General features: G+C 36.4%; 1 protein-coding gene across 3 annotated transcripts in view; it reads right to left on the bottom strand.

Moving 5' to 3' along the window:
- The window catches only part of LOC120539927 (WD repeat-containing protein 72-like), a 169,266-nt gene that overhangs the window by 40,707 nt on the left and 102,714 nt on the right, over positions 1-25,845 (bottom strand). For all 3 annotated transcript variants that reach the window (XM_039770282.1, XM_039770283.1, XM_039770284.1), the window contains exon 14: positions 20,082-20,260. In XM_039770282.1, the coding sequence (XP_039626216.1) occupies positions 20,082-20,260 (179 nt within the window). The remainder of the gene's footprint in view (positions 1-20,081; positions 20,261-25,845) is intronic.

Genomic DNA, 25,845 nt, shown 5'->3' with positions numbered 1-25,845 from the left:
TTATTTGGTTTGCGCGTTCTCCTCGTTCTCACACACCCCAAAGATGTACGGGGAAAGTTGATGAAGGACTCAAAATTGAAACAAGAGTACGGATGTGCATGGGAAAGGCGGTACATAAATAAATTATTATTATTATGTGTGCAGAAATGTGCCCTCCAACTATCCCAGCCATGGACCCTGTGCCACCAGAACAGGACGGGTGGCTGTATTTACAAAGCACCAAAACATCCATCCAGTGACTGCTTTGGCCAGTCCGGCATGAAGTGGTACACTACACAAAATGGCTTAATTCTGTAGAACTGAAAAGGAAGGTGTCTTTTCAAATGTATTCTGTTAGTCATTAACAGTAAACCAAACTGTCATTTATTTTATAAATGGCACAAAAACAGGCCTTTTTGCAGGACAGTTTAGAATTCTTTATGACTCTTTAAGTTATAATAAGATTTTAATTAGGATGTGAAGAGAACAACAAATTAACTACAAAACCTCAAATCCAGAATCAATTCTGTTATAATATTCATAAAATGCCATAAGCTATTTCTTACATTTACTACATTCCTCTATAACATAGCACTAAAACAAGACGCAGTCTGAAAAAAGTAGCTTGATAAAGTCAAGCGATTCAACTAGAATTAGGAAGCTGTTTATTATAAAAAAAAAAAATAGCCAGTAAAGGAAAAAACAGTAAAATCCCAACCCAGCAATGTTTTCTACTAATTTTAGCATAATGTTCATAAGCTGCAAGTCACTTTCTTATACTTATGGCGTTTCACTATATTAATAAAACAATTCCGCCTTTATTTGATAGGCAGTGCTTAAAAAACACACATTGATAAAAACGGTTGAACTCCACGCAGTTTGACTATTCAACCAGGATTTGTAAAGACATCCATTGTCTCATATTATTTAATGAAGGAGACAACAACTAAAAGTAACAATAAAACCCAAATTTCAGAAATTAATAAAGTGCCATATGCTGCTTTTTTAAAATGATCATGTTTGAAATTTGGCCTTTATTTGATATACAACACTAAAAGTGTTCAATTTTATCCAATGGTTTGACTAGCATTCTTAAAGGTCTTCATTACAATAATATATTAAAGTAAATAAAGGAAAAACCAAGTAAAAGCCAGAAAACCATACATATCAGAAATTTGAGTATAAGCTTCATAAGATGCAATAGGACGTCTTACATTGATCATGTCCGTCTATAATATTCAAGTAAATTAGCCTTTGTTTGATACATACGACTAAAACAGAACCACATTTGAAAAAAATGGTCCTTCTGTTGGCAAATTTTTCTGAAAAATGTATAATATATTTGTGTTTACTGTATTCAACTAAGACGTTATTTTATAAATGGCATTATAAAAGTTCACATGTTGGGATTTGACAAGTGCTGAATTTTGGATCACAGGTCCTTTCGCCCGCTGATGCACACACACCAGCATAATGAACCTGCTAATTAATTGGAAACACACCGGCACAGGAAATTTTCACAAATTTCTACTACAGTATTTTGTTTATAAGCTGCAGTCTTCCTAAAGGCGATGTTTTCTAATAAAATAATGGAAACAGTCCTTGGATGAAATAGCACTAAAAGGTCACATCCCTCAAAGTACAGTAATAATTAACTGCACAGAACAATTCAATTAAGACTCATAAAGCTGTCCCGGATGCTCAGCTCATGAGTGGAAAAAAGCGTGCGAGATTAGCTAAAGGCACCGATACATTTTGGAAATGCTACTGTCTGCTCCATTACATTATCCCTGAATGTAGTTGCTAGTAATTTTGGTTTATTAGGTTTTTGCAAGCCTAGCCTAACACTGCCTCACTCTGTGAGCAATAGAAGATTTTTGTCTTTGGCAACGGTGAACCCTGATGCTTTGATTATAAAACAACATAATGTATGTGAATTAATACTATGGCACCTTTGTGAGCTGGTGAAATAATAAAAATCTTTGTTTTATATGTGAAAGTGCTGACATTCTGAAATTAAAAGTCAACCTGCATTATCATAAATCCTCTATCTGAGATAGGAAGAAACTGCAGCACACCGAGCCGAGCCTAACAGAAGACATTTAACGAGTATTTATTTTGGAGCTCAATGGCAGAAGAGCATCGCCTCACACTACGTAGGGTAGAGTGGGTTGTGAACTTCTGCAGAGGCCGAGTCTTAACTACTAGGAGGAAACGATTAATTCATTTGTGGTGTGAACAATGGTGATAAACACCAACCTTGAGGCTATTAATGAATGATTTTACCTTCTCGTTTACAATTGTCTATTGTGCACAGGTCTTGTGTCAACTTTCTTGCATTATTATGCGTCACTAAATGGGGCTGATGGTATTCAGCGAAGCTCTCTTTAATTTGGATTATCTCTTGGCATTCATAAATCTTTAGTGATGCTGCTGCAGCGCCGGTCAAACACAATGCTATAAAATAATAATAATAAAAAAAAGATACCTAAAGAGCCAAATGAACAAGATTCTGTATAATTACAATGGCAAAAGCAAATATTTACAAGACGTGAATTTAATAAAACGTGCTTAAAAATAAATAATATTGGAAAATCATTTAATATAAAACTACAGATGCGCTACTTTTTGGTAAAAGATATTTCCCCATGTTCTTTGAATGTGTAAACAGAAGCTAATAATAATGATAATAAATTATTGGTGAAAACAGACAATCCTTCAATTATTGTGACTCACAGAAAAATGATACCCAGTATGTGGAGTCAAAAAATATGGTAGAAAGTATTAATCAAAAGAATTAAACGCATGCAAAATTTGGACTGCTGTACCTGGGAGGACTTCACATCGATACTTACTGGATTTCCTGCCATCACTCTAACAACACTCAACAAAAGAGAAATCAAACAAAAGGCAAAACTGTTAAGTTATTTTGATCCATCTATACCGTACATATGCTATGCTTGGGGCGGCACGGAGGCACAGGCGGTATCGCTGCTCTCTTGCTGGAAAGAGTTCAGGGTTCAAGTCCTGGGTTCAACCTTCATGGAGTTTGCATGCTCTTAATGGTTGTGCCCCTCTTTATTTGTCGGAACTGCTGCACCCTTATGTACCGTCTCACTCTCTCAGGTCAGCAGACCAGATGCTTTTACGCGTTACCAAGGCACGATGCAAGCTCCGAGGTGATCAAGCTTTTTCAGTTGCAGCCCCAAAACTCTGGAACAATTTGCCGTTGCACGTTAGGCAGGCTCCTTCGCTAGCTGCCTTTAAATCCTATTTAAAAACACATTTTTACTCTCTGGCTTTTAACCCAGTATGATATGTTGGCTATCTGTATACTTTTTATTAAGAATCTCCTCAGTTCTTATGTGTTTATGTGTTTCTGTTTCATTTACCCTTTTGTTTTGTGTGTCTGATATAATGGGTTTTCTTTTTTTTTTATTGTACAGCACTTTGGTCAGCCTTGGTGTTGTTTTTAAAGAGCTTTATAAATAAATAAATAAAATGTTCTCCCCGTGTCTGTGTGCTTCCTCCTGGTGCCACGGATTCCTCCCACAGTCCAATCACATGCAGGTTAGGTGGACTGGCAGTACCAAACAGGCCCTGGCGTGTGTGTGTGTGTGAGTGTTCTCCCTGCGATGGACTGGCACTCTGTCCAGGGTTTGCTCCTGCCTTGCACCCTGTGTTAGCTGGGATAGGCTCCAGCAAGCGAACCTGTTTAGGATTAAGCGGGTTAGAAAATGACTGGCTGACTGACTGACTCTATGTATTTGTTTTGTTTAGTGGCTAAAGTCCTGGACTATTGGGGCTTCTGTCTCAAGGTGTGCGAGTCACTTGTGTGTGCTTCAAATATAAAAAAATATATTTTTAGTATGGCTTTGTGAAGGACGCGGCCTTTACAGGCACTCAGTAATGTAAAGGAAGTTGTCTTAAATAAATGGAGATACAGATAATTCTACTATAATGCCCGTTTGCATGGCATTCACTATGTACATAAAATAAAATTGCTTTAGTTAAAATTGGACACATCCTATTTAAATATACATATAATCTAAACTGATTCCATATATATGTATATATAATATTTGGGGGTTGCATAGGTGACATATAGCCTATCCCTTTAGCACTAGCAGCAAAGTAGAAAACAGCCTTTAACAGGGCATCAGTCCATCACTGGTGCCACTTGCGCCACCTACACTCCCACTAGCACAGGACCCCAGTTTGGACTCACCAGTTAATCCGACCTGCCCATCTTTATTGATATGAAAGTTAAAACCTGCATGTGCAGTGGAATATCAATGCAAATGCAACATGGTCAGCAATCCTGGTCAGGACCGCATCCTGCCTTGGCCTCAGTGCTGCCAGGATAGGCTCTGGTCTAAGCGATCCTAATTGTCTTGGTTAGCCTTGAGAATGTTAGGTCATATTTTGGATACTCAGGTCTCACAAAAGCTCAAATATCATGAGCCTCCCTCAAGAGACAAAATATTTTCTTGCTATTGTTCTGTTTATTTTTCAGTATAAAGTTAGTATTTATAATTTTCTTTCTTTCTTTCTTTCTTTCTTTCTTTCTTTCTTTCTTTCTTTCCAGGCAGTCCACTTGTACATATACTGTACAAATACATATCTAATTTATAAAATGAAAATATATTTTCCAATAATATTAAAAATATACGTCATGTCAATTATGATTGAAAGCACTAGTAATCTGTGTTAAAACCTCCATGCTCTGTGCACTGGGGATGCTTGACAATAGGTAAAAAATTGCCTCCTTCAAATGTGCCCGGTGGACAGCAGCTTGATGATTGGCAGCACAAATAGAAGACAAACGAGAAAGGCTTCAATCTGCAGCTGATGCACAGGAAGAACATGGGGAGCTGGGTTTTCAATGGAGAAAACATTACCAAGCTAATGGCAGAGGCAATCATCTGACCACCATGCATCTCTGATAGCAGCAGGGCTTCCATTTTCAGTTAAGTGTTAGAGTACCTTTTTGCTTTCTCTTACCACGGCAGGGGTAAAACAACCTAGTGTGTGCCTGGTAATAAATTACTATATTGAATACTTTTTGTTTTCCTTCAGCAATGACTGCTGCTTATTCTGGCTATCATTGCCAATTAAAGTACAGCCAGCTTTATCCAGCTGTATATCAGCCGCAGCATTCTGATTGCTTTTGCAGAGCCCACGGGGTCAAGAGGCCCTTTTCGACCTCTGTCAGTTAAGACCATCTGACCACTTGCTATTCAGTGCAATCTTGGATGAACAGATGGACACTTCTCTGTCTCCCTCCATAAGGCTTAGAAAATAAAGATAAATGAAACTGGGCTTTGACTTTGAAACTAGTTTATGGGAGCAAAATATGCTTTAATAGAATTCTCTTTCCTTCCTAAGTATCAGTTGCTACCCTCCATCACAAGCTACAGATATGAAGCTGCTGAAATCACTGCAATGAATTGGCTGTTCCTGTTCTAATATTACGTTAAAAAGCATACAGTATGTGTTAAATCTAACAGTTTTATTTCTGTAATAACTGTGACAAAACCGTACTGAAAGTGAAAGATGCAATTTCCTTTGGTTGGCAATACACTTTTATAGGGGTTAGAATGCCACACCTAGGGGGACCATACAAGAGATTCCGGTAATTATTAAGACGCACTTAATATTTATTTTACATAATGCCAATTTTTTCTAACCGACCTAAAGGATAGCTTACGCTTTTCTCACTATTTTGTGTATACATATGAACATTTTCTCAGCCCTTGCAAAAAAGGAAAAGCAGGTTTAGGACATACATTAGAATCAGAACACCAGCTATAATTTGTTAGGGTCACACAGTGAATCAGTGGTGGGAGCTGAAGGAGGAACCTTGTAGGTTCAATTCCAGTGTTGTAAACACTATAGCATGCCTCCTACCTGGTATAACTGTAGTGTAGTACAGTATAGTATAGTAGATTTTTTATATTAGTATAGTAGATTTTATTTTTTTTTCTCCAGCCATCTGGAGTTTTTTTTGTTTGTTTTTTCTGTCCTCCCTGGCCATCGGACTTTACTTTTATTCTATGTTAATTAGTGTTCCCTAATTCTATTTTCTCATTTTTTTGTCTTTTTTCTCTTTCTTCATCATGTAAAGCATCATGTAAAGCTACATCATTTGTATGAAAATGTGCTATAGAAATAAATGTTGTTATAGTATAGTATAGTATAGTATAGAAAAGTATAGTATAGTATGGTATAGTATAGTATGGTATGATATGGTATAGTATATAGTAGAGTATGGTATGGTATGGTATAGTATAGTATGATATGATATGATATAGTATGGTATGGCATGGTATGGTATAGTATAGTATAGTATAGTATGGTATAGTATGGCATGGCATAGTATAGTATAGTATAGTATAGTATAGTATAGTATAGTATGGTATAGTATAGTATGGTATGATATGGTATAGTATTTTCTAAAATACATTGAGGGTCAGCATTTTAAAACGTGGTGCAGTAGTTAGCACTGCTGCCTAATACATCCACTTTCCTGGCTTAGAAAGCCAGTTCACTTCAGCCGAAAGTCCAGGCTGGCATTGCCCGTTTTCTTTTAATAACACACTACCTAAAAGACGCAAAGAGCAAACACTATTTTCTTTGCAGGCCATCATTCAGCTGAGCTGAAGACATATTACTTTTATTTGTAAAAGACTTGTGTATCAAATCCAATATATTTATTAAAATACTTTAAATGACTGCAAAGTAACATATTTTTTAATTTCCCTGAAAGAAGTACTAGGGTGTTGTACCGCGTGATGGATGTGATGAGAAGTCAAGCAAAATGACACCTTTTATTGGTTCACTAAAAAGATTACAATATGCAAGCTTTCGAGGCAACTCAGGCCCCTTCTTCAGTCAAGACGTAATGAGTTGCCTCGAAAGCTTGCATATTGTAATCTTTTTAGTGAACCAATAAAAGGTGTCATTTTCCCTGAAAGACCAATAAAAAGAATTTAAATATTGTTCACAATTCTACAATACACAGACACACATTTTCCCTTACTTTTTTTCAGTGCCTGTTTTTCCTCTATATACTGAGGTTCAATTTAACAATCTAATATTTAATAACATGAATGTAATGATACAACTGTTATTTCTCTAGCCGTCTGGCCACACAATTTCTGTACAATCTGATGGCTGTGTTATTCAACATAAAATCATCTTGAAATGCAGCTGGCATTTACACAATTAAAACAGAGCACTCTGTGCATAAAGGTTATGAAAAATCAGTATCGAAGGGTATAGGAGTCTGCTTAGCGTATATGTGTGAAAATCAATATGTAAAATGCCAAGGAGGATTCCGATTTAAAGACTGAAATGATTGCCATATTTTGATCCTCTGCTCTCTGCACTGTGCAGTCTGAGAGGAACATTTGTTCAGAGTCATTTAAAAGATGCAATCATATTTTATTTTCTTTCTTTAGAGCTAATGTTTGAGAAATATAGCAGAAAAACAAGTTCATTATAGTATTAGTATACCATATAATTTTGATTGCAAATATCCACCCCATTTTTTTCCTGTGTACAATCCAGGTGTGACATGATTAGTTCAGGCACGGCATATCAGTGCTTCCAGAATGTGTGCCTCAGATGCTCATGCTTGACAGCTTAATGAACTGATAGGTTCTTCACCTTCTTGCATTAACATTGCTCTTTAGCTTTGTTTTTTTCCTCTCCCATATCAAAGATTTAGATTCACGACCCTTTGAAGCTAAATAAAAGTAGCAATCATTTAAGCTGAAAACAGGAAAGCAATGTTGCCAAGTTTATTATTAGACTGGAGACACGAAGAGAGGGACAGGGCAGCAAACGCTTCAAATGAAGTTAATACTAATACTGCAAAGAGAAACAAGATGACCACGACACCCTAATCCATGTGCTCATCACACTTTAAAGGATTCATTCAAATCAGTTAAAACTGAATTGGTCCCTTCACAATTTTGAAACATAAAGTTGAGAAATCTATCTTTTGATAACTTTGTATAGTGCCATTCTCGATAAGCACCATGACAGATAGATAGATAGATAGATAGATAGATAGATAGATAGATAGATAGATAGATTTGAAAGGCACTATATTTACAGATAGATAGATAGATAGATAGATAGATAGATAGATAGATAGATAGATAGATAGATAGATAGATAGATAGAGCCCAGCACTTCCGCCACACTAGGAAGTGCTGGGGGGGAAGAAAACAGGGGACACCCAGAGGGCTTCCGGGTGCGCAGCCGACACTTCCGCCACACTGGGGCGTGTCTGTTGAGGAATGCCGAGAAGCAGCTGAGCCCATCCGGTGTGGTATAAGAGAGGACTGGAGGCGGCCCGAAGAAAGGCTTTAAGGACTGTGAGAGGTCCGGACTTTGGGGAATTGGTGCTGGAGGCACTGGGTTTGTGCACGAATGTACTTGTAAATATTGTAAATAAACGTGTGTGTTGTGTACAAACGATGTCCATCTGTCTGTGTCCGGGTCCCATTCACAATAGACAGATAGATAGATGTGAAACGCACTATATTACAGATAGATAGATAGATAGATAGATAGATAGATAGATAGATAGATAGATAGATAGATAGATAGATCAAAGTTTATTTGTACCCTGGTGAAAATTTGGCAGTGGGCTGGCACCCTGCCCAGGGTTTATTCCTGCCTTGTGCCCTGTGTTGGCTGGGACTGGCTCCAGCAGACCCCCAAGACCCTGTGTTAGGATATAGCGGGTTGGAAAATGACTGACTGACTGGAAATTTGGCATTTTACAGAAGCTCTTTAAATAAATGAATAAATGTATAAATAGATAAACACATATATACACACACTATGGACTGAACATACTCCAGAATTACAAAAAAAAGCAAGCAAATTAAAAATAAATTACAGTCACAATGAGACATTGTGCAGGCGCATTGCTGTTGGTATAAAGGAGCCCCTGTAGTGTTTAAAATAATTGTGTCATACTTTTGTAGGGTAACCGAGGGAGTCTGTGCTGAGGACTAAACCCCTACCCATGGTGGGGGTTACTTAATTGTCACAGTGTGTGACTTGCGCCACCTCCAGGGTGGAATTCTCCTTGCTTTTATAATGTCAACATCTGGGTTTGTGATCTGTGGGTTAAGAAAGTGGGTGCATGGATAGATGGATAGATGGATGGATGGATGGGAGTAATCCAGATTAAGCTATAAATGGGGATCAAGGAAAATGAGACTTCCCTGATGGTTAAGTGGTGACTACATCATTACACTAAGTAATACTGTATTATGTTATTTTTAAAGAAAAAAAAGCTTACTGGAGGCATTGGCACCCTTTTTCCATTGTGCACAATACTGCTGAAACACTTCACCTTATTCACAAGATGTTCACATACTGTGCATCAACACGGTAACCACACATTGATATTTGCTCTATGAGAATCAAAAAACACAAGTACTCGTTTTGTCGATATTATCCTATTTATAATTGTCTGTTTAGGGATGCCGTCACTTGCTCTACGTAGTAAGATCTCTATAACCACTAACAGTTACACTAGAATTACACATTCATTGCAGTCCTTCATGTAAGGTTAAAATCCAATTCAACAGCCAGCCATGTTATATCCTCTTTTTGAACATTTTCCTCTTATTATGCTCCCTCTGTTTTGTAGACAATACAACGGACTCATGTGTCCCATCCAGATTTGGCTTCTATTTAGCACCAGTGATGCCGTCAACATCAGTTCTGTCTTCCTATGGCCCTGAATAGGATTATGTTCTGATTTTTAGATTACATTTTTCCCCAAAACCCTGGATTCAGTACCCTGTCTGCCTGAAGGCTGCATGTGTTCCTTGTGTTCTGTGGTGGTTTATCTGGACACAATGGCTTCATAACATACTCTACCTATAAAATGTGTGACTTAGGCTGAGTGGAGACTTGAGACTGATGAGGGAGGCTGGGCATGAAGGCGAGTGTGCTCTGTGATGGACTGGTGTGCCACCCTGGGTTTGGTCCCTGCTTAGTGTCCTGTGCTGTAGTAACACTGCAATGCAGATTTAAATAAATAACTTTTTTTTTTTTTGTTTCAGTCTACATTTTTATTAAGAGCTTTTATTTTTTTCACTAAGTCTATATATTTGTGGATACATTGCCTGGCCTTATAATAGTCATTAGGCTTAGTTTCCACTTTGAGTGTGACTAAAACGAGGTGGGCACAGAAAACGGATTACTTTATTTAAAAATGTATTTACTGCAGTGAGCTGGCACCCTCCCCGGGGTTTATTTCCTGCCTTGCACCCTGTGTTGGCTGGGATTGGCTCCAGCAGACCCCCGTGACCCTGTAGTTAGGATATAATGGATTGGATAATGGATGGACAGAAAAATATATTTAAAAGTGAAGTACTGTTTGTGAATTAAATCTAACAAGTATTAAAACAAGAGAATGTTGGCAATTCATAAAGTCCTACTACAAAGTGATTGAATTAATACCTTTAGGAATGATATTTTCTTTCTTTATTATTTCATGGGTTATGGGTGAGTACTGCTGCCATCTCATAGAGCTTACCCTCTGGATTTGACACCCGCACTTAGATGTTGTCAACATGGAGTCTATACACTCGGCTCACGCCTGCACGGGTTTTTTTTCCCCCAGTGTTCTGGTATCAGCCCTAAATCCTCGAAGATGTGTGTGTTAGATTAACCGGTGGTCCTTGTGTGTGTGTGCCACATGATGGACTGTGCCCAGTGCTGTCAGGATAGGCCCTGGCCCCCTGAGACACTGAATTGCAATGAGAGGGACTGAGAATGGCATGTTATTATTTCTTGTAGCTTTGTGAGTATTTTTAGTATAGAAGGCCACTATCTTCATCCATAACAAAATTGCTTTAGGTATTTCTGAGTCATATTAGGTTTTATTTTGATTTAATTGATTTTCATTTTGTTTACAATGACTGTGCACTTTGCTTTCTGGCAAGCCAGGCACATCCCAGAATTAACATTTCATGCCAAGCTTCCACTAAGATTTTCAGAGTAGAAGAGAGCAACTCCTGGTCTGAGCACTTTCGTATTACAGAATTTCCCAATAAACTGTCTTATCAAAACATTGTTAAGCCAACTGTGTACGCTTTCATTTCATGTACAGACCTTGCATTCTGTGTTAAATGCAATTGATTGGGAAAACCGATATGCTCAAATCAATTGATCTGCTGCCTCTTCAAGCTATGAGAGTCGGTAGCACATCCTTGCCTATTTCTTTTCACATCATGTTTCACAAAAGGTGTTCTCAGTACAGACTGCCTGGAAGCCATGTTTCAGCACTTGAGGTATTATTCAGGGGAAACTGGGGTAGGAGCACAGAAAACTGCAAGTGTTACTGGCAGTAAGACTTATAATGAAATATATTCTTTTCTAAGATATTTTATGGTAATGTAATATTTTTTATGAGAATTAAGAAAATGTACTATTGGAAATGTGTTACATTGATCTTTCGGTATTAGCATGTGTATAAAAATACACACATAATGTACAAGTATGTAACTGTAGTCTGTATGTAAAGACATAAAAATAGTAAGATGTTAGCTCAAGAAATCCACATGCACGTATATGAATTGTAATTACACTGTACTGCGCAAACACACACTCTCAATATATCCAAACAAACACTAACATACAAATACCTAAAAACGATAGATTTATAAAGATGTAGATAGATAGATAGATAGATAGATAGATAGATAGATAGATTTTAATTTTAGTATTGTCCGTAGGATAAGATAGATAGATAGATAGATAGATAGATAGATAGATAGATAGATAGATAGATAGATAGATAGATAGATAGATTTCACCATTCATGCCTACTGTATAGATTCACACTTACACATGATAGGTTTCCAAGAATATTTTGCTTTGTAGATAGATACTTTCATAATGTAAAATGCCATAACACAATATAATATTCTCAAACAAGTTTATTTCAATTCAGGGTTCCAGGAATCCCATCCCATCAGCACCAAGTGCATAGCAGAAACATTAATTCTGGAATAGTGACACACAGATGAAGTATATATACAAATAAAAATAATATGCACTTATACTACACAGACATCCACACACGCACACACGCTTGCAACTGAATGTGCTGCATGTATATATGTCTAGTAAGTGTATGAGTAATTAATTATTCAAAGATTTTTTAATTTCACAAATCAATTTATATGAACATGCTCGGCAATTGCTAAGCATATTTTTGTACTGTTTAATTGTGTTTTCCAGAGGAACATGCATTTAAATGTACTGTAAGTTTAATTTGGCATATTCTTTTATGTCACCGTTAACAAAATGTCCATTATTAGCACTTAAATCTGAGAGGCAAAAATTGAAATGCTGTGCTCATTTAATTAAAAGGATATGCATGTTTATTTTACATTAATTGAAATTTACCACATAACACAAGTAAACATTTTACCAAGAAGCATGAGTCTGTTCTATTTAACTTTATATTAGAGAGTCGGCCATTGCTAAATAACTAAAAAAAGGAAAATTAGGCTGCACTTTAAGACACATAAACACATGCAATTTTGACAAAGCAATTTTTTAAATCTATTTTTAAGAACGTCAATGGTTCCTTGCAGGCCTCCTATTAAGACAAGCCCATTTGTGTTTGTGTGTTATGTGGCTAGATTGACTTTAAAAAGCCTTGGGGAGAATATAAAATCAATGTTCTGGACCATCTTCCTCCCATTATCCATTGACCAACAACCTGCTACTTTGACATTACTGCATTTTCTTGCATTCGTATCACTGGTGAACTTTCTGGATGCTGGATCTGCATTTCTGACACCCGGTCAACACACACACACACACACACACACACACAGACAAACAATATATACATAGCAAGTCATAGAATGATACTGCACAAGGCATGATTAAAACTAAACAACATATGTGTAAATATAAATGACTGCCATTGTGCCTTTAACATTTGTCACTTCTTTACTGAATGCTAATTACTATTCATACTAATATTTGTACCCTGCATAAAGACAATGAATAATTTGGAAAGCCTCTTTCTTTTGCTTTATATACTTTACACAATACATTTTGTATATTTTCAAATATACATGTCACCGTCAAGATCACAGGGTATTGTACACCATCCCATCGTTAATAAGGTACAAGTCCACTGAAGTGCACACACACAAATATTACAGCTATTCTAATTTAAACACACACATCACGGGCATCATGGCAGCACAGTGATTAGCACAGACCCAATGTCACAGACATGCATGATTTCCTAATTGGTAACCCTAATCTGTCTACAAACCCTAACCTATATCTGATTTTGAATTAGATGTGTTCGAATTTTCGAATGTTCGAATTAATTTTGGAATTATCAAACCTTACATTTAGAGATATATATAATGGGCTATAGGCATTATGAATAGGCCTTAATATAGGTGTATTTAAATAAATTTGAATCTGGAATATGTGTCCGTCGGGTGTGGGAAAGTGCATTAAGCATGACTGTACGAAGTGTACCCGTGCATCTTTACCCCTAGGGGTAAAAAAATCTCTATTAACCCTAACCCTAATTTTAACGACCCTATCTACAATCTGCACCCAGATACGGCCCATATAATAATACCAAACAAACCCGCAGGGATAAGGGGCGACGGCTCCAAGTTTGAATGGACAGTGCTCTCGCCCCTCTCCTGTACATTCCAGAGTGATTTTGGGAACAGAGTTTACCTCACAAAAGAAACCTAATTTTCCCACCTTGTGCCCAGTAATGCTGGGATCGGCTCTGATCGACTTAAGCTGCTTTGAAAATGTAATGTTGTGTTATGTTACTTACACGTCACTGTTTGTTACCTTTAAAAATGTAAAATGCATTAATCAAGTGTCGGTTGTGCTTTTCTTTGATGACCTATTAAATGACAGTTAGAGAACTACGTGAGCGTGTTAACATGTTGTTAAAAGACTATTAACACTTATTAATTTCGGTGAACCAATATTAACTATTAATGATGGCAAAGAGTTACAAAACCTTTGACTTGGAGAACATCTTGTTACGAGATTCTTAAGTGGTATTCATTTCTAATATCCACAATGAAGTATTAATGTGCAACGAACGGAGATCTACAGTAAGTGTTTGTTGCCACCTTTTTATGAATATTTAGTACAAATTGTTTACTTCTAAGGTTGATTGATAACTATTATTGAATTCATAACAAACACCCAACTAAGCAATAAAAGAAATAATGTTCACAATTTGAGAATCAGTACCTAATAAAGCAAACTAATAATATGGAGTGTTTTCAAAGTTATTTAAAGCTATTTAACTGAAATTAGATTATTTTAAAATTGCTACAATTCAATAAATATAAAAACATTAAAGTTATTATTTTCAACTTGATAACTGTCATGTATTAACTTTAATATTTATATATGTAGTGTATGCGCATAGATAGATAACATGCAATTTACAATTCAAATATGCAATGAACAGGAACTTTAAGCTTTAATAAAAAGTTTAAAATGTCTAATTTGCCTTGCCCAAACAAAAAAGTCCTAAATAAATATATTATCTTTATTTTTTTTCTGCCCAAATTGCTATTAAAATTAAAATGATTTCTGACAAATGAATTGCTAGTCTCCCAGAGATACTGTAGATAAGTAGCTAAATAACCAGTGCTTTCAATTACATTACCAAAAAAGCAGGCTGCCTCGTATAAAAAACTTCCTGAAACATTTAAATCAAAATTCATTTTTTTTTTAGAATTTACAAATAAGGTTAATAAAGCATCAATGTGGTTATTCTGTATTATTTTAAACATGGCAAGTTTGGATTGTCCCAAAAAAAAAAAAAAAATGAGATTCTAATTAAACAGAGAGGGCTTTTCTTTTTTCTGTTTGTTGGATTTACAGAGTTGTCTTTCTAGCACACGCAGCCTCTACTACTGAATGTGAATTTCTGCGTAGCAACAAGTTATCCCAGGCTCGTTGTGTATGCATGAAAGCCCATGAGTTTACAGTTTCGCACTTGGTATAAACAGATGGACATATAACATTTTGAAATATATTCCAAAAGCCAATAAAACAGAATGTTGGGCCCATGAGAGAAAGAGAGGAAAGAGTTACTAGACACCAAAGCCATTCTCCCAGCTTATTGAAAAATGTTTAGCGGTGTTGAAAAGAAGTATTTGACTAAAATTTTCCGTAACAGAGATATAGGCCTTTTTTTACTACAAACCGGAGGTTTTCTTGTATTACCAGAACATAAAAAGCAGGTTACTATGGACAAAAACCTAATATTGATTTTTTCTGCGGTGCAGTGCTATTTGGCTGCTGTCAAAGCCACTCTGTACCAGCTGGAGTCAAATTGCACTATTTACAGCAAGAGCCCTTGACAAGTGGACCATAAGTATTCTAACAATACACTATTCAAATGGCATCTTGCCATACAAATCACCAGTTTGATGAATATCCTGTGTCTACAACAAAGGCTTATGCAAAGTTTTCATTTCCAAAAGGTGTTCCGCGCACGCTTGCGCCTGCACGGTCAGCAGAATAATCTCTTTGCCTTTAAAGTTACAAAGAGCTTTTAATCTTTGCAAACTCTACATAATTAACATGCACGCTGTGTCAACCACATTTGTCACAGAAGACCAGAAGCTGCCCCTCTGTCACGGGTGTTCTCCCCGGCACGTGCTGCACAACAAAGCAAGCCAGACCGCCAGAACAGCATGAAATCGCTGCATTCTTCTATTGTACTGCTGGTTTATTTAATGGTAAATGATTCCATATTGAAAGGTCTTTGAAGTTATAAAGTGGCTTGGCGACGGAGGCCAAAATATTTTTTCAGTTGCGGCCATTTCAAACACAAAGAGTTTTGAAAGTAAACACTCTAACTTTGATTTTGTGTCTGTGAATCCATGTCTATATTACATGCCTATTCCAATTAATATTAGTTTAAACTAAAAGAGCTAATTTCGATAGTTTTTGGCCGCATATAGAAGTACAGAAAGTATTATTTTTAACAACATTTACTCAAGAGATTATTAATGACTGAAACAATTTCATAAAAAATCTGTCCTAACATTTTATTAAAATCAAAAAACATACCATAAAAGCAGGTCAGGTTTGAAAGCAATCAGGCTATCCTTTATTCTTTATCTTTATATTAAAGCTCATATTCAAGGCTCCCTAATATGTGAGCTAACATTATGAATGTTATAAGATAATATTTGCTCAGTAATTTGCTAAAATACATGTCATGTGTAACATTTTTATCTTTACCTCTAAGGTTCTTAGAATTAATTATAATTAAAATATAATGTAATGATCAGGTTATGCTGACAACTTCAGCCAAAGAAGTTACATTTGGCAAAACTTCAGGAAAAAAATGAACCAAAAATGTGATAACAAAAGTCTTAAGTGGTAATTTAGAATAGTGATAATATGATGGAAAGAAAAAGTACAGACTGGCATCGCCTTAAATAAATGTAATCCACTAAGAAGGATAAATACAGTAAATCAATATAATACCTGTAAACACGATTAATGGAAATGAGAGAGGGCTATCTGTATTTAATATAGTACATCCTATTATTACAAAAATCAGGTTTTAGGAAAGCTGTTTATAACAGGAAAGGTGTTGCCTACAATTAGAAATTGCTACTCACGCAAACTGAACTTCTATTTTGTTATTTTAGTCATTTGTAATATAGAAATAACACTTTCAAACAGTGGTAAGTCACAACTTTAAAATATTAATAATCCACCTGTGGATAGTACATCTCCCGACATATTTGGTCTAATATTTAAAAATGTCTACTTTTAAAAAAATAAGAACTTAACATTTAAATAGAGTGTTCAAAATGAAATTTTTGCCTTGTCAGAATATGAAAAAAAAAATCAATTTAAACACTTCTTTATAATTTTTCAAGAAGACATTATTGTAAAATTAAGCATGATTTCTGGCACATGTATCTTCATTCGCCCATAAGGAGATCAGAGATGGCATATAATTGTATAAAGTTAGAAAAACGCTATTTTACGACAAATAAAAAATTTTGTAACTTTAAAAAGTTCATGGTGATTTATTTTATATGTTTGTTAAAGTAAATACTGAATGCTTATCTAGATAGATAGATAGATAGATAGATAGATAGATAGATAGATAGATACGATAGAGCAAGCAATATGATAGATAGATAGATAGATAGATAGATAGATAGATAGATAGATAGATAGATAGATAGATGTGACACTCTATAATAAATACTTATGTTGGTAAGTCCTAATTACTCATATATCAACAATATACATATTGATTTACTACAATTCATAGGTGTCTAAATTGTTTATTAGCAGTTAATCATTATGACACAATGCATATTCTACACAGATCATATATAAATATAAATAATGTATTTTTGGTTGTAATAGGTTTCCTGTTCTTATTTCACACTCATTAAAAATGAATATACATAGAACACCAAATAAGACTGATGCAAATTTACTGCAGGATGTTTAAATAAATATAATTTTGAACTAAACTCAAAATGGTTTGTCTGCATATTTTGCTGCAATAATGTCATGACACAAGCCATACTGTATATGCTTACAGACTACAATCAATTTTGTTAACTATCCAGGGAAAAATAAGCTTTGCTGATAATGTAATAGAGGGATCAAATTCTGCCTCAGTGCCCTAGCACTGCACCATCTGGTTCCAGGATGCTTTGTGAGATAATGCTGGTGTATTAACTTTTAGAAAATGTCACTTATAGTAAACTTTTGGAATATATGAGATCTTTCACAAATCAATTCATGAATAATACATTTCACCTACTGATGTTCTAAAAATGATGAAAGTGTTTATCTTAGTACAATAAAAAGAGGTGGTGTTTATTCTGCTCTTGAAGCGTCTTGGATGTTTTGTTTTAAACTAAGTTCATCTTAGCAGACTATTTCACTAATAAAGAATTAATATAATAAGTTTCTCTGTTTCAAAAATGCATTGGCTCTAGGTCCAGTTGATTTTTAAGATAAAAGAACAGCATTATCTGAACATGGTCTTGTACAGTATATAAAAATATATTCAATATTTTCTTTATTAAAGTGCATAAAGATATATAAAAGCATTAAAAAGTAATATAATAATAAAAATAATGGTAATAATGTGTACTAATTATATTAGATACATATACTGACAATAGATAACAAGTATGAGATGAGTTAAACAAACAAACACATTTTAAATAAATTACAAACTTTATTGCAAAAGTCAGTGGGACAGAAAACTGAATAACTTTATTTTCAATTTACTATTACAAAAACATATCTATTGTGTTATTTTTAAATACTATAATATTCTTTATTCCTTCCTCTCCTCTCTTCCTCTGCACTATTATTAAAAAAAGTCTCCCTGCTGACAAATACAACTCAGCAGTACGCCAGCATGTTATTATCATTAACCTCATTATTGCTCATATTAAAATTAGGTGAATGTAAATACATTCTGTATATATATATATATATATATATATATATATATATATATATATATATATATATATAATAAAATATCTATGCTTATTTATATAGTGCCATCCTCATCTATCTGTCTGTCTAAACATTATAAAATATCTATGCTTATTTAAATAGTGCCATCCTTCTCTATCTATTAATCTATGTATTATATAGTGCCTTTCATATCTATCTCTCTATTATAAAATATTTAAGCTTATTTACAAAGTGCCATCCCTTTCATATCTATGTATCAGATTACACTATGCATATTTATAAAAAATAAAATATTAATGTACATCAAGTTAATACTTATGTAAAATGGAAACAATTAATAGAAATTAATGTTTATTGACTAGCACCACTTTAAAATATTTATCCTACTGGTCATTTATTTAATTTCTAATTAAAGTTTTTGTTAATATTAAAATTGTAAATATTTTTCTTACTGCTTGGTTTGTGTTTGTTATAAATTCATTAGTAGTTAGTAACGAATTTTAGAAATAAGCAGTTGTTAATATATTCGATTTAAAATGATAACAAACCGTTAAGTTTTTCCGAATTTTCCCCACTGATTGATGCTCGATTCCAATAGAGTATCGAATACGCTGAAACGTCACGTCACGATCATGTTATAATTATTTTAAGGTGTACAGTGCTCCGTGATTTTTCTTTCTTAAAATTGATCTTGTAAATCTTAATAAATATTTTACTCTTTGCACCTCAAATCAAAGTGGACTAGGAGTAGCCTATAATTAATATCACTAGAAAAATTTTACTTTATCAGAATTATTTTCCGAGTACGTTTTCCATACATTATCGACAGAATGAACACTTCTGTTTATAATTTATTAAGAATAAAAATACAATTGTGTTGTTTTAAGTATTGTCTACGGTATAACACAGATGAAATTATATAACGACAGGTTCTTTGACAAATACAGCAACAAAGGAATATTGTAACTGTAAAAAGTTCATGGTGATTTATTTTTTATTTTGTGTTAAAATAGATAGATAGATAGATAGATAGATAGATAGATAGATAGATAGATAGATAGATAGATAGATAGATAGATAGTTTCTTATCGTATAAATGATACGTTTTTAGGAATATACATAAATACAAATACTGTTTTGATTGTAAAAGCTGTTCATTACAAAACTGAAAACCGTTTATTTTTGATGAGCGGATGAATGCTAATTACTACATCAAGTGCCATCATTTCATGTTAACAAATAAGTTCTATTTTACACGATTTTCTATGTTTGACTTTTCCATTTGTTAAACTTAACGCATCTGTACTCGGTGCGTACAATACTTTGTAGATAACGTGGTGCTACCCGTCCCCGACTTCTGTATTTGTCACTCATAATCCGGGGCCCCTCGGACCCCCGCCTACGTTTTCTATTTGCCCCGAACCCCCGCCAATGCTCCTCAGGTTTTTGTTCTTCCTAAACGCGATCCCCTACCGCCGGTGTTGCAGCCACTGGCCCTAAACTTGTCACCTCCCCTCCCCTTCTCTCCCAGGGGTCGCCCATGGCCGTGTACTTACGTGACTGTGCATTTCCGCGGTCTCCGTGGGGCTGGCCGGTGGGCTGGAGCCCACCCTCTTCGCCCCATTCTGGGGTTTCACTCCTGCAGGTGTGCCCGGCTTTGTTCCCGCTCGGGAGTCGTCGCAGGCCCACAGAATGGCCTTAGCCAGATCGCCAGTCTCATGACGATCGAGAGCACCTGCAGGTATTAGAAAGTCGTGTTAATAAAACTTTAGAACATTCTAGAAGGGCAGCTGCTTTTGGATCAGTAAGGGCCGCTGATGGACAGAATTGGTACACAAGCCCGCTGCTCCAGCACGCCGCTCTTTATTATAAGGCATTACGATTTTTTTAAACTGTTGGGAAATATAATTTCTGCCAAAGTGAATGAAAAATTAATTAATTATCGCATATATTATAATTATGATGTATAAATACACTTTTATTATAAGGCAGCAAGCTTGTGAAACGAATCCCTGATCTTTCATTTCACGCAAGCTGAATGGGAAATTAATGAATTGTAGAATATGTTTGGTTAGGGTGTATAAATCTACTTTTATACTTAAAAATGCTGGCAAAGAAAAGTAATTTATACAATGAACATTGAGGATCCATGAAAGAGCTAAAAAATATGTATGCTTGTGTGAAATTAATTTTTCAAGGAGCCTTTTATTTAAAGTTTTAAAAGAATATTGCATGATAACATCTCACTAACAGCTCATGATGCTGCTTGTAGCAAAAAAATGGATGTATTCATTTAAAAAAAAAATAAAATAGTGCTTTTAGCAAGCAGAGCATATGAAAAGACCACTAATTTACAGTTAAAAAAAAAAAGTTGTATTTTGGAATCTGTAAAAAAACGAAATCCTTGAAAGCAAATGGACAATCCTAAAAGCACAGCAATTGTAATGCAAGAAGGAGCAGATTTGGCATGGGATTTATCACAGCTGGCAGAGGGACAGACTGCAGGACTATAAGGACGGGGGTCTCGAACTGGTTAAAAAAATAAAAAAGGGCCGAAACAATGAGCCAGCTGCTCTAAACTCCAAACTGAGTGCATTGTGGGAATGTTTTCACACTGTGATTATTGTGCTATGAAATCCTTTTCTGCCCGGCCACAAAAGTCTGGGTACTAATGAAGTAATTTGGCAAGATGAAGAAGAAGAAAAAAAGCAATCCTAACGGCCCAGACGTGAGTTCTCGGTGAGAGACTGAGAGAAAAAATAAAACAAAATAAATAAAAAATCCATAAACTGTGAACGTGTGACTTGAGCGTGTATCAGCATGGGCTCCCGCAGGCAGAATTTAAACTTCTGGAGACTTATTAGTGGAATTTTCACCAAATTATTTTAAACACTCTCCTTTGAAGGATCTGCCATTGTCATTTTATGTCAGCATGTCCACCCGTCTGATGTTTAGTCTTTTCTTCCACCTTTGTTAAAACGAGGATTACATCCTGCAGTAGAGCCGACTACAAGATCTTCACCAACATCAGCCCACTAATCACTTTTTTTCGGGTGGACGTACATTTAAGATAATGGAACATGATGGATAATGGACCCTGGGAAGCCGCCTTATCCAGCTTCCAAGAAACCCCCTTCAGTGCCATATTTTCTGTCATTAATTTGATTTGAAACTTTGTGATACTACTATGATTAGGGGCAGGGTTACTTCAAGATTCTCATCTCTCCGTTTGAACAAAGTCGTTACAAACCGCTCCTTCTCTCCTCTCTTTTTGTCAGATGATTATCAGTGTTAGAGGAGGAGAGGTTTGGGGACAGGCCTCACCCACCACACGACAAGCCACCTGGATTGGGAGCCAAGTACAGCGGGTGGCACCTCAGCACCACACCGGAACAGGGTGAGGTTTTTGATGGTGACTGGAGTGCCAACCCAGCCACCAACCCCCAGGTTTTCCCTGTAAGCTGGAAGACCTGCTTACAGGGCTGGATACAAATTAACATCACACCCAGGATGGAGCAATTGCAAGTTAAGGGCCTTGTTATTTCTGGCATTTATGGGATTTGAACTGGCAGCGCAGGTCCCTAGCCTCAGAGCCACCACTCTGCCCATAATCAGTGTTACAACAGAATTATATTATTGGGTTGACAAAATGTAAAAAAATAAAATTATGATTATTATTATGTTTCAAGGGTGGCATGGTGGTGCAGTGGGTAGCGCTGCTGCCTCACAGTTAGAAGACCCGGGTTCTCCCTGCATGGAGTTTGCATGTTCTGCCCGTGTCTGCGTGGGTTTCCTCCGGGTGCTCCGGTTACCTCCCACAGTCCAAAAACATGCAGGTTAGGTGCATTGGCGATCCTACTTGGTGGGTGTTTGTGTGCGCACCCTGGCAGGGTTTGTTTCCTGCCTTGCGCCCTGCATTGGCTGTGATTGGCTCCAGCAGATCCCCATGACCCTGTAGTTAGGATATAGCGGGTTGGATAATGGATGGATAGATGGATTATTGTTCAAAGTAGTTTCTGGTATAGTCCCGTTGCTATCGCCTATATCGGGGCAAGACCAAGGCATAGGGCAGTCTTCTATGTCCATATGTTTTAAAGATTTTCCTCACTATGTGACATGCATTTTAAAATGGCTCCTTTCTTTGGTTTTATGGATGTGTGTTGCTTTGCTAACAACGCAACAAAATCATATGATGAGAGTGATAAGATATGATATTACAGTATTTATCAGGTCTGACATGAGAGGCAGGGCTTCAAACTAAAAGAAGTGGGAAATCAGGGCATAGTTTGTAGATGGGTGTAGAATTGGGTATAACACATGAAGAAGAGGGTGATGGTGCGAAGAACCTTTACCACAACTGGGAGATGTTAAGAGTGCTGTCCCACAGGTGTCAGTGCTAGGGTGCATTGCTGCTTTTAATATACAAGGGACGTTCAAAAAGTTTCCGCACTTTTTATCTCTATTTATTAAGAATTTTAAAAAACAAATGACATCACTTTTCTACATAGTCACCTTCCTTTGCGATGCAATTTTCCCAGCGTCGTACCAACTATTTAATGCCTGTTTACTACTTCCCACCATGTTCACCGTTTCCAACGCAAATATAAATGTGTGGAAACGTTTTGAACATCCCTCGCATTTTAAATGATCTGGATAGGAGTATAAATAACAAGATGGTCAAGTTAGCAGATGATACCAAGTTAGGCAGATTGCCAGACAATCTCAGTTAAGCCACACTTGGACAAATTTGTGGCAGGTGAAATTTTATGTAAGTAAATGTAAAGTATTACATGTAGGAAGTAAAAATGTAAGGTTTGAATACACAATGGGAGGTCTGAAAATTGAAAGTACACCTTATGAGAAGTAGGAGTCATGGACTCTATGCTATTAGCTGCCAGACAGTGTGCAGGATGGCGGCTAACAGAATGTCAGGTTATATAGCGCCTTGATGTGTGGAGTACAAGTCACAGGAGGTTCTGCTCAAGCTTTATAACACACTGGTGAGGCCTCATCTGGAGTCCTGGGTGAAGTTTGGGTCTCCAGGCTACAAAAAGGACATAGCAGCACTAGAGAAGGTCCAGAGAAGAGCGACGAGGCTGATTCCAGGGCTACAAGGGGATGAGTTGTGAGGAAGAATGGAAGAAGTTAAACCTTTTCAATTTAAGTATGATTGAAGTGTTTATAATTATGAAAGGAATTAGTACAGTTGATGCAATCTGTTACTTTAAAACAAGTGTGGGCAGTGTCGGTCCTGGAGGGCCACAGTGGCTGCAGGTTTTTTGTTCAATCAAAGCACCGTGATGTCCCTACATTGATGGATTAAAGGCCAGAAGTCCATCATCAACTCCTTCCATGAGAACCCTGAATACAATGAGGACTGATCATTTATGTTAGGTAGAATGCCTAGAGGGGGCTGGGTGGTCTCATGGCCTACATCCTCTGCAGATTTTATTTTTTCTCCAGCCGTCTGGAGTTTTTTTTTTTGTTTATTCTGCCCTCCCTGGCCATCGGACCTTACTTTAACTCTGTGTTAAATAGTATTTTCTCATTTTAATTCTTACTTTGTCTTTTTTTTGTCTTTCTTCGTCATGTAAAGCACTTTGAGCTACATTATTTGTAGTTCCAAACCAGTTTCTTGATGAGAAGTCAGTTATTACTGATGCAGCACTCATTGCTCAAGTGACGTTTTAGTGGTCTCACTTGTTAAGATTCCCCACCCTTAATTTCTTATTTCAGTCCTAAACAGCCACATTTTGCTGTTTTTAATGTCTCCTTGTTAGCAATAAGATGCAAATGACAAAGGAACCAGCAGTTCTCCATCTAACTGGTTTCCATTTCCACCTGTGTGGATTCATCACGCACTGTTTGGTTTAATAAAACACTTAAGAGAAAAATGTGACAGACTGAAAAATGATCATTTGGATGACATCCTTGGAAAGGAACAAAATCTGCGATATAAGAACCTAACATGGCCGACTAATAACAAGCCATAAAATTTAATAAGGTCTGAGATTGGCCAGGATTGGTTTCTAATTAAGCAATTGGGTTGAAATGCAAACCTGATACCACTGCGGCCCACCAGGGCCGACGTTGCCCACCCCTGCTTTAAAATGACAGGAACACAGTTGGAAACTTGTTAAGGGTGAATTACACACAAACATTAGAAGTTTTTCTTCGCACAGAGAACTATATAAACATGGCATAAGTTAGCAAGTAGCATGATGGCCACTGGTCTTTAGGAATCTTCAAAACTCAACTTGGTGTTATTTTGGAGGAGTTAAGTGGACAGGATTGGGCAGCTTTGGTGGGCTGAATGTTCTCATCAAACATTTTCCAGATGTTCTGACGTTTTTATGTAACGTCGGCAGGCTTTTGTGTAGTGTATCTGGGATGACACCAGTGGTGGATACAACAGTTTGACATCTGCGTGGGTTTCCTCCCACAGTCCAAAGACATGCAGGTTAGATGTATTGGCGATCCTAAAATTGTCCCTGATTGTGTGTGTGTGTGCCCTGCGGTGGGCTGGTGCCCTGCCAAGGGTGTGTTCCTGCCTTGTGCCTTGTGTTGGCTGGGATTGGCTCCAGCAGACCCCCGTCACCCTGTGTTAGGATATAGCGGGTTGGATAATGACTGACTGATTGACTTTTGTTGCATGCCTATCAATTTCATTGACACCAGCAGTCAGAATCTGGGCCATCACAGTTAATAGAAATAATGAATATAATAAAATGTGTAATAATAAAATAAATAAATAAAATAATAATTTTAAAAAATGATATGAACATTATCCTTTCATGCATTAGCAATCATTGGTGACCCAAGCAGCCCACTGGAGCAAGCACCCAGTCCGAAGGGGACATCTACTCGTAACACCCACGGACTGACTTATACCAATAATAAGTATATTTTTATTTGTGTTTTGTAAAAGGATATATTTAATAACATTTGAGGAGCATCAACTAAAGCACAGTATAACCGACCCCCTACAGCATCACTTTACGTTTTCCGAAATGAATCATGCGGTTTGATTTTATAACCTGTACATACAAGTGACTCTGCTCAGTCTTTTTAATCTCTTCCACTTCACCTCACTATTTGATTTCTTTCCTCATAACATTATGATTTATTATCTGTTCTTCTTAGATTTTATTAGAAACAGTCCAGTAGTGCTGTAGCTGTTGAGAATTGTGGGTGATTCATACCATAAAACTATTAAGATGACACACCAGTGTCTGTGCCACTTGCTAAACTTCATGTAGCATTTCTCCTTCACATATTCACATAAAGGACATCAGATACTTGCTGGCTTTGTTTAAATTG

Source organism: Polypterus senegalus, chromosome 12 (assembly GCF_016835505.1).
Source record: "Polypterus senegalus isolate Bchr_013 chromosome 12, ASM1683550v1, whole genome shotgun sequence".
NCBI lineage: Eukaryota > Metazoa > Chordata > Cladistia > Polypteriformes > Polypteridae > Polypterus > Polypterus senegalus.
Note: the sequence above shows the minus strand (reverse complement) of the source record. Positions and strands in the feature narration are given on the sequence as shown.